This window comes from Buteo buteo, chromosome 29, assembly GCF_964188355.1.
Source record: "Buteo buteo chromosome 29, bButBut1.hap1.1, whole genome shotgun sequence".
Classification (NCBI taxonomy): domain Eukaryota; kingdom Metazoa; phylum Chordata; class Aves; order Accipitriformes; family Accipitridae; genus Buteo; species Buteo buteo.
The window spans coordinates 3,144,503-3,153,530 of NC_134199.1; the positions used below are offsets into that span (position 1 = coordinate 3,144,503).

General features: G+C 68.2%; 2 protein-coding genes across 4 annotated transcripts in view; both read left to right on the forward strand.

The window, feature by feature from the left end:
• Nucleotides 1–5,471, forward strand: part of CORO7 (coronin 7) — a 39,545-nt gene extending 34,074 nt beyond the window's left edge. For both annotated transcript variants that reach the window (XM_075059240.1, XM_075059241.1), the window contains 19 exons: nucleotides 562–616; nucleotides 977–1,034; nucleotides 1,132–1,277; nucleotides 2,051–2,146; nucleotides 2,232–2,357; nucleotides 2,489–2,621; nucleotides 2,715–2,890; nucleotides 2,968–3,076; nucleotides 3,178–3,264; nucleotides 3,379–3,521; nucleotides 3,610–3,714; nucleotides 3,836–3,921; nucleotides 4,001–4,142; nucleotides 4,244–4,333; nucleotides 4,434–4,550; nucleotides 4,630–4,765; nucleotides 4,885–4,976; nucleotides 5,070–5,156; nucleotides 5,239–5,471. In XM_075059240.1, the coding sequence (XP_074915341.1) occupies nucleotides 562–616; nucleotides 977–1,034; nucleotides 1,132–1,277; nucleotides 2,051–2,146; nucleotides 2,232–2,357; nucleotides 2,489–2,621; nucleotides 2,715–2,890; nucleotides 2,968–3,076; nucleotides 3,178–3,264; nucleotides 3,379–3,521; nucleotides 3,610–3,714; nucleotides 3,836–3,921; nucleotides 4,001–4,142; nucleotides 4,244–4,333; nucleotides 4,434–4,550; nucleotides 4,630–4,765; nucleotides 4,885–4,976; nucleotides 5,070–5,156; nucleotides 5,239–5,244 (1,990 nt within the window). In that variant the 3' untranslated portion in view covers nucleotides 5,245–5,471. The remainder of the gene's footprint in view (nucleotides 1–561; nucleotides 617–976; nucleotides 1,035–1,131; nucleotides 1,278–2,050; nucleotides 2,147–2,231; nucleotides 2,358–2,488; nucleotides 2,622–2,714; nucleotides 2,891–2,967; nucleotides 3,077–3,177; nucleotides 3,265–3,378; nucleotides 3,522–3,609; nucleotides 3,715–3,835; nucleotides 3,922–4,000; nucleotides 4,143–4,243; nucleotides 4,334–4,433; nucleotides 4,551–4,629; nucleotides 4,766–4,884; nucleotides 4,977–5,069; nucleotides 5,157–5,238) is intronic.
• A 198-nt stretch (nucleotides 5,472–5,669) lies between these two features.
• PAM16 (presequence translocase associated motor 16) lies at nucleotides 5,670–8,482 on the forward strand. 2 transcript variants are annotated; one of them, XM_075059244.1, is made up of 6 exons: nucleotides 5,670–5,783; nucleotides 6,139–6,223; nucleotides 6,862–7,001; nucleotides 7,433–7,498; nucleotides 7,673–7,804; nucleotides 8,240–8,482. In XM_075059244.1, exons 1-5 carry the CDS (start codon nucleotides 5,781–5,783, stop codon nucleotides 7,757–7,759), a joined length of 381 nt encoding a protein of 126 aa, XP_074915345.1. In that variant the 5' UTR covers nucleotides 5,670–5,780; the 3' UTR covers nucleotides 7,760–7,804; nucleotides 8,240–8,482. The 2 variants fall into 2 exon arrangements, with proteins under 2 accessions (XP_074915345.1, XP_074915344.1); XM_075059243.1 differs by having other exon boundaries at nucleotides 5,671–5,783; nucleotides 7,673–8,482.
• The last annotated feature ends 546 nt before the right edge of the window (nucleotides 8,483–9,028 follow it).

Below are 9,028 nucleotides of genomic sequence, written 5' to 3' on the forward strand. Positions count from 1 at the left end.
ACACGCTCCAGCCGGCGCAGCCCCGGCCGCGGGGCACTCCCGGGGCTGGCTGGCATGGCAGGTGTCGGGCGAGGCGGACGGCGTGCCGGGGTGCGCCACGTGCCTGCCCCAAACTGGCCCAGCCGGCCCAGCCGGCCCTGGGGCTCCCCTGCAGGTGCCGGCGGCTTCCCCAAGCGGGGCTGGATGCCATCGCTGGGCGCAGGGTGCAAGGCTGGCAGAGGGATGCCCCGCGGCTGGGCACGGCTTCGCGGCGAACGCTGTGCAGCCGGGGCTGGAAGCGGGCGGTGGTGCCGTCCCACTGCAAACCCGTCAGCCCAGGGTGGGACAGCGAGGGTCGTGCTGTGGGGAGCTGTAAGTCAGGAGAGCAGCCTGGCACGCCAACGGCACTGCTCGGCACCGGCGCTGCCCTCCTGCTGCCAGCAGGGCCTGATCCTGCCCCACGCTTCCCCAGGACGGGGTCTGGGGCATGCACCAGTGGGGGAAGGTGCAGGATCTGGCCCCAGGTTGTCAGGGTGCTGCACCGATGGGTGCCCCTGGCTCAGCACCCTCCTTCCCTTGCAGGGCGGCCATCCCGCTGTACGATGCTGACACGGGGCTGCTGGTGTTGGCGGGGAAGGTGAGGTCCCACGGCAGCGGGGTGCAGCAGGGTGCAGGGGGGTACAGGAGGATGCAGAAGGGTGCAGGGGGGTGCGGCGGGATGCAGGACAATGCAGTGGGGTGCAGCAGGGCACAGTGGGATGCAGAAGGATGCAGGGGGGTACAGTGAGGTGCATATGGGTGTAGTGGGGTGCAGCAGGGTGCACGTGGGTGCAGTGGGGTGCAGGGGTTGCAGCGAGGTGCGTGTGGGTGCAGTGGGGTACAGGAGGATGCAGAAGGGTGCAGGGGAGTGTAGTGAGGTACAGCAGGGTGCATGTGGGTGCGGTGGGGTGCTCCCCACAGCCCCACTCATGCCTCGTCCCCTCCGCCTCTCTTCCAGGGAGAAAACCTCCTGTACTGCTTCGAAGCAGCACCTGCGCAGCCAGCACTCACCCAGGGTAAGCAGGATACATCCCGCGCCAGGCTCCCAGCAGTGCCGGGGGCCTTGCCCCTGCCCGCGCTGCCTGCCCCACAGCCACCCTGCCTGTCCCCCAGTGACCCAGTGCCGGACGGAAGGCAGCACGCGGGGCCTGGCTGCTGTGCCGCGCCTGGCCCTGGATGTCATGGCCTGCGAGGTGCTCCGCATCCTGCAGCTCACCGACACCGCCCTCGTCCCCGTCAGCTACCTGGTGCCACGCAAGGTAAGGGGGGGCTACGGATGGCACCGTGTCATGGGTGCCTGGTGCCGTCTCATGGGTGACACCTCGTCGGCACTGGGTGACAAAGGGCACCTGGATGTGGGGGCACCCCAGTCCCCAGCCTGGGAAGAGCAGGAGAGGAGGCAAAACCTGGGTGCTGGGTGCTGAAATCTGGGTGCTGATGGTGGGTAACAGAGGCTGGGTTTGCTGGGTGCTAGGTTTGGGAAGCTGAGTGCTGCACGCAAGATGCTGGGTGCTGGAGAGTGGATTCTGAAAGCTGGGTGCTACCTGCTGGGTGCTGTTGTGTAATGGGTGCTGGGTGCCAGATCCCGAATGCTGGGTGCTTAACGCAGTCAAAATTTAGGTGCTGGGTAGCAGAGTCTGGGTGCTGGAGGCAGGATCTTGGGTGCCAGATCTGGCATGCTGGGTGCTTAAAGCTGGAGGCTGGGTGCTGAAACACGGGCGCTGGGTGCTGGAAGCAGGGTGCCGGGTGCTGCAAGGGGTGATGCTGGAAGCCAGGTGCTGTTTCAGAGGCTGGCTGCGTTCAGGGGTGCGTGAGGCAGCCCAACACCGGGCAGCGTCTGACACCTACAGGCTTCGGCGCGCAGCTTGCGGGGACGGGGCTCCGCAGCGAGAGGGACTGGGGTGCCGGCACGTGCCTGGGGGTGTCCAGGGCGTGCTCAGGGGTGTCCCAGCCCAGGCAGTACCAGATGGCAGCAGGACAGGGGCTGTGGGGTTTCAGGGACACCCGCCTCACCCTGTCCCCTCTCCTGCAGTCCATCCAGGACTTCCATGAGGATCTGTTCCCTGACTGTGCCGGGATGCTGCCAGCCGCCAGCGCCCAGGCCTGGTGGGCAGGGGACAGCCAGCAGGTCAGTGTCACCCGGGGGCTGTCCTCGCCAGTGGCATTGCCAGGGGCTGCCACTGCCCCCTGCCCACCGCTCTGCCCGACAGCAGGTGGGGAGGGTGAGCCTGCACCCCGCACGGAGACCCACGGAGACCTTCACCTCCCCCGTCATCGCCTGCACCCAGCTGCAGGCAGCCAACACCGGCAACACCGGCCCCACCGACGCCGACCGGAGCGTGAGCATGGGGTGCTGGGGAGCATGCCAGGGGTGCCAAGGGGTCGGGGGATGCCTGCTGCCCTTATCCCACAGGGCAGGGGGAGGGCTGGGATGCCAGCACTCCCTGCCCACCTGCTCTCTCTCCTGTAGGAGGGCAGCGGCTACTCCTCGCCATCCTCGCTGGCCTCGCCGGGCAGTGCTGCCACCTCCCTCTCAGCCAGCACCGGCCCCTCCAGCGGCTTTGCCAGCAGCCCCAGCCAGAAGTCGCTGCAGTGCATTTTGGGTGAGCGGGTGGCGAGGCAGGCTCGGGGTCCCCTGGCTGGGGCCGTGCCGGAGGGAGGGACCCGGGCGCTCACCTGTCCCCTGCCTGCGCCAGGGCCCAGCTCCCGCTTCCGGCACGCACAGGGCAGGGTGCTGCACCGCGACACCCACCTCACCAACCTGCGGGGGCTCAGCCTAACCACGCCGGGCGAGTGCGACGGCTTCTGCGCCAACCACCAGCGTGTCGCCCTGCCCTTGCTCTCTGCCGGTGGCCAGATCGCCGTCCTTGAGGTACCCCCGGTGCGGCGCAGCGGTCAGCACAGCACTGGCGGGGGCAGTGCAGGTGACCCCCTGGCTCTCTCCCGCAGCTCTCCAAGCCCGGCCGTCTCCCTGACACGGCCGTGCCCACCATCCAGAACGGCGCAGCAGTGGCCGACCTTTCCTGGGACCCCTTTGACCCGCGGCGCCTCGCTGTTGGTATGTGTGCTGTCCCCAGGGGAGTGCGCCAAGCTAGTCCCCCAGCACCAGGTACACCAGATCACCATATTAACCACTGGCCATCCATTTTGGCACCATAGCGGGCGAAGACGCCAAGATCCGGCTGTGGCGGATCCCCGAGGGAGGGCTACGGGAGACATTGCAGGAGCCCGAAGCTGTCCTCCGAGGTGAGGGGCACGTGGGGAGGCATACCAAGCACCCCACACTGGGGACAAGCCAGCCTGGTGGTGTCCGCATCCCGGCGCAGGTGGGGACAGCCATGCACCACTCAACCTTACCAGGTCACACGGAGAAGATCTACTCCATCCGCTTCCACCCTGTGGCATCTGATCTCCTGGTTTCCTCTTCCTACGACATGACAGTGCGGATCTGGGAGCTGAGCGCTGGGCGGGAAGCCTTGTGCCTACAGGGACACACCGATCAGGTAAGGGATGACACATCTGGGGACATCCAAGGGGTGCGTTTGGCCAGGCAGGGGATGTGGCGGTGGGACACACCATCCATCTCCCCAGATCTTCAGCCTGTCTTGGAGCCCTGATGGGAAGAAGCTGGCGACGGTGAGCAAAGATGGCCGGTTACGGCTCTATGAGCCCCGGCGCAGCCCTAAGCCTGAACAGGTATGATCACGGTGGCAGGGACGGGCTGGAGAGCTGGGGGTGAGGGACCCCCCCTGCCGCGGGCACCTGCCTGCACCCCCAGCTCTCTCTGAGCAGGCACGGTGACCTTCACCCCACGCAGGAGGGCCCGGGTCCCGAGGGGGGCCGTGGAGCACGCCTGGTTTGGGTTTGCGGCGGTGACTACCTCCTGGTATCTGGCTTTGATAGGTAAAGAGGGGGACAAGGCCAGGACACGGGTCACCAAGGGACACTGTGCTCATCCGTCCCCATTGTCACCTCCCCGCAGCCGCAGCGAGAGGAGGATCCTCCTGTACCGGGCACAGGCTCTGCCTGATGGACCCTTGTCTGTCCTCGGCTTTGACGTGGCCCCTTCCACCCTCCTGCCCTTCTACGATGAGGATACCGGTGTTGTCTTCCTCACTGGCAAGGTGAGGGCTTCCCCCGCAAAAAATGGGGGGCTACCTGCCTACAGTGCCCCAACAGTGCGGTGGGACCCTCCATGTACCCTCCTGTCTTGCTCTGTCCCCAGGGTGACACCAGAGTCTTCCTCTATGAGGTGACACCCGAGCCCCCCTATTTCCTCGAGTGCAACAGCTTCACCTCCAATGAACCCCACAAGGTAAAGGGGGGGCCCACCAGGGCAGTGCTGCCTGTGCCTGACCCCCCTGCCTGCGCTGCCAGACCCGCAGCGGGTCCCGCTCACACCTCCACCCCATCAGGGCTTCGTCTTCCTGCCCAAAACGGCGTGCGAGGTGCGGGAGGTGGAGTTTGCCCGGGCGCTGCGCCTCGGGCAGAGCACCCTCGAGCCGGTGGCTTTCCACGTGCCGCGCGTCAAGGTAGGTGGCAAGGACCCAGCCATGTTTGGGGTGGTGTAGGAGGTGGGGGACCCCCTCTCAGTGCCCCTCGCCCCCGCAGAAGGAGTATTTCCAGGACGATATCTACCCACCGACCCGTGTCTGGTGGGAGCCGGCCCTCAGCGGCAGCACCTGGCTGGCAGGGAAGGATGGGCAGCAGCGCCGCGCCAGCATGCGGCCGGCTGACATGACACCAGGTGGGTGCAGAGGGGCAGGGTGAGGACCCCGGGCCCGCAGGGATGGATGGACGGGGCGGGGGCGGGGGGGGAACTGTGGGGTGAAGCCCTCCTGCCCCACGGCAACACCGCTCTCCCAGTGAGCGAGGCCCCGAAGGAGGCTCCGGCACGGAAGTTCATCCCTGCGTCTGTGTACCTGGAGGAGAAGTCTGACGAGCAGAAGAAGGAGGAGGTGGGTGCCGGGACACCCTGGGACCACCCTGCTGGGGGGGTCAGGCTGGGGGCGATGCCCCAGGCCTCATGGCTCTGCCCTGCCTCCCTGCAGCTCCTGAACGCCATGGTGGCCCGGCTGGGCAACCGGGACGACCCGCTGCCCCAGGACTCCTTCGAGGGGGTGGACGAGGACGAGTGGGTAGGTGCGGGGGGGGGCCGAGTACGACCCCCGGTCCCGTGCTGTCCCGCCACACCCCTCACCCCCACCGGGCCTCCCGCAGGACTAGGCTGGACCCCGGCTCCCCGAGGACCACGCCGGTGACCCCCGCGGCCTCCCGGGCCCGGCAGGGAGGAGGAGGAGGAGGAGGAGGAAGAGCCGCCGCAGGGCCGGGCCCGGCCCGGCCCGGCTGAGGGGAGGCACGGCGGGGCCGAGGGCCGTGCCCCGCACCAGGCCGGGCAGCGGTGTTAGGCCCCGTGCCCGCCGCGGGCAGGTCCCGCTATTAAAGCCGCTGCACTAGCACCCGTCTCCTGCCGTGATTCCGGGCCGGGGTGGGGGTGTGGAGAACCGGTGACCGAGGGGGGGGGGACACACAGAACCGGCACCGGGGTAGGCCGCGGCCCGGGCCTCGCCCGCCACCCCTTGCGCATGCGCAGCGCAGCCCCGCCAGAGAGCGGCGGGACCTCCCGGGAGGCGGGTCCGCCAGGGGGCGCTGTACCCACCGGGAGCGGGGCGCTCCGCCCCGCGCCGGCGCCGTCTCGGTGACCGCCGCGACCTTCGCTCCCTGACCCCGTGACCGCCGGGGGCGGAAGCGGCGGCTGGGACATGGTGAGGGGGGACAGGGGCAAGCGGCGGGGCTGGGACGGGCCGGGCCGGGGGGGAAAGGCCTGGGGGTGGAGGTACAGGCCCCGGGGAATGGTGGACGGGGCTCGGGGAGGCGAAGGACGGGCTGGGCAAAGGCCCGGAGACGGAGGGACGGGGCCCGGGGAGGCGGAGGATGGTGCTGGGCAGGGCGCGGGGAGGGGACAGGGCCCAGGGAGGTGCGAGGAGGCCGGTTCGGGGAGGGTACAGGGCTCCGGGGGCCAGGGCCGGGGCTGGGCAGGGCCCGAGGGGAGGTGAGGGGGCAAAGGACCCGGCTGGGGACAGGGCCCGGGGCGGCTGTGACAGCAGGATGTCCTCGCAGGCCAAGTACCTGGCGCAGATCATCCTGGTGGGGGCCCAGGTGGTCGGACGGGCCTTTATGCGGGCGCTGCGCCAGGAGTTCGCAGGTAGGAGCCGAGCTGCCGCCCCCGGCGTCGGGATGCCGCCCCGTGTGCGGAGCGTGCCCGCTCTCCCCTGTCCCGGCCTGGGCATCGCTCAGCATCCCCACCCCCTTCCCCAGGGCACCCCGCTGCTCCCCATCCCCCAGGGCTGTGCCCGGAGGGCACCCTTGCCAGACTTGTCGCAGGGTGACAGTCACCATCCGTCTACCGGCGCTGGCCTAATGGAGTTTCAGCTTGAGCTGGGCTCCCGGCAGCCATCCCAGGCACCACCCCGGATCCGGCACTGCTGCCAGGCTCCGAGACCTCCCGACAGCCCCAAAGGGCAGAGTGGGGATGGTCCCCCGGGACACGGCAGTCCCAGCCCTGCCCTGCTTGCCTCTGCCTGCCTGCAGCCCAGCTCGCTGTGGGCGCCTACAGCAAAGAGGTGCCCCCCCCCCGGTTCCTGCCACCTCCCCAGCACTGGGGGCCTCGTCCGGGTGACCCCCGTGGGCTGGAGGCAGCATGAGGAGGGCAGAGTGGTGAAGCTGGGATCTGAGCACCTTGGAGCCTGTGGGCTTTGCTGCCCACCCCCGCCCGAGGCCTGGGGGTCTCGAGGGCGGGGGGGCAGCACTGGGGGGACTCACACCCTCGGTATCTCCGAGCAGCAAGCCGAGCGGCGGCAGACGCGCGAGGGCGCTCGGAGAGGCCCCAGTCCGCCGCTGCCTCCAGGATCATTGGCATCAGCCTCCAGGAAGCTCAGCAGATCCTCAATGTTTCAAACCTCAACCCGGAGGAGATCCAGAAGGTAGAGGCTCCCTCGGAGCTGGGGAGAGACGGTGCTGGCAGGGCCCTGCCCTTCCTGCGGCTGCTGCCTAGCATGGGGGAGACAACTGGTCCCCAAAGGGAGCGTGGGTGCTGTCCTGGGCCCAGTTAATCCCAGTTTGAGGTTTTCCTGCCCCAGCTGGAGGAGCGTGCCGGCAGCTCACGGGTGTTAGCAACCTGCTGGGCTTGGCCCCTGCGTTTGCCCGGCAGTGCTGCTCAGGGAAGGGGACATGGGCTCCCCAGACGTGCCCAACCAGGAGTGTGGGGACCTGCCAGGGAGTCGGGCAGAGCCAGCCGTGACCCCAAGATCGCACTTGCCACCTCCAGCACCGCTGTGGGGAGCGGGAGGCCGCCGGGGTTAAGGGCCGGGGAGGGCGGAAGAGATGAATCTGACAGGGAGCTTCTCTTTGGCAGAACTACGACCACTTGTTCAAGGTGAATGACAAGTCGGTGGGAGGCTCCTTCTACCTGCAGTCCAAGGTGAGCAAAGGGAGGAGAGGAGTCGGGGGCTGTGCTGGCCCCCAGCCCTGCTCTCGGCACCTTCCCCTGCCTGGGATTCGGGAGAGAGCAGAGCCTGAGTGTCACCACGGATGAGGCAGGGAGGGGAGAGGGCAGCTCCGTCCCTCCGTGTTACCCCTTCCCCGTGTCCCGCAGGTGGTGAGAGCCAAGGAGCGGCTGGACGAGGAGCTCCGCATTCAGGCCAAGGACGACAAAGAGAAGGGGTGGAAAGCCGAGACGTGACTCCTGCCACCCCCGCACCCCATTTCCCTCACCCTTAACTTATAGGTAGCCAATAAATGCCGTGTCCTCTAGCACCTGGCCTGGCTGCTCTGCACCCCGGGGAGGGAGAGGGGACTTGCCCGCCTCTGCCCGCTGCCCTGGCGGGGATCAGCACCTGCAAGGGGCTGGCAGGGCTGGGTTTTGCCCTGGGGAGGAGGAAGAAGGAGGCGGCTGGGGAAGAAGGGGTGTCCCCGGGGCACTGAGGGCTGCCAGGGCTCAAATGGCACCCGGGGAGGCTGCAGGAGCTATTTTTGTGGTGGGTTCGGACGCTCTTGGCCTGAGCACGCGGATACCTCTGGCTCCGTACCACGGGAGTGCCGGGAGCTCTGTGCCATTACCCTTCTCCCACCGCAGGTAGGCAGCTGAGGCAGCTGCTGGGTCGGGGCAAGGGGCCGGGGGGGGATGCGCTGCGGCCCTCCCCACCTGCAGCTCATTCCGCAGATCCTGGCAGGGCTTCACTGGCACCAGGGCTGCCCGACCGGGAGCATGGGGACCCGCCAGGGCATCGGGCAGAGCCAGCTGTGTCCCCGAGATCACACCCGTCACCTCCGGCACCCCTCTGTCCCCACCGAGGGCTCCCTGCTGCCATCGCCACAGTCGTGGACTGAAACAGGAACTTACTTCAACTTCACTTTATTGTTTTCTTAATAAACTTCCTCTCTCCTGGAGGAATATAGTGTTATAGTCGTTAGCTTATCTCTTATTTCTGCAGTCCTTAAACGCTATGCTAACAGCGATGGAGCCCAACAGGAGGAAAATAAAAACAACCCAGAAACTACGATAGAAAGGCACTTCGAGACCGTTAAAATACTGATGTCCTGGAATGTGCAACAACAAACCGACGAAGGAGCGAGGAGACGTACACCGTACACCGGCCGGGGCGGCCTGGTCGATGGCCCGCGGCCATGCTGGGGCTGCGGCAGCGCCGGACGGCCACCGCGCCCCGGCCCAAGGAGGGTGAGGGCAGGGAGACCGGCTCCCCGCGGGGCGCGTGCGGCCGGGGGCTCCTTTCAGCGGGGAGGGGGCAGGATTGGGGAGACCCCCCCTGCCCCACCCCGGTTCGGAGAAAGCTGTGGGCAGGGGTCCTGCCCGGCAGCGGGAGGTACGTGGGACCCCCCTGCACGTGCCAGGAGAGGCTCTGAGCTCTGCCGCCCGGAGGCCGGGCACGCTGCCCGCTCCTGGCACCGCGGCAGCGTCCTGCTCGCCCCAACGCTGCCCCGTGGCCCGGGG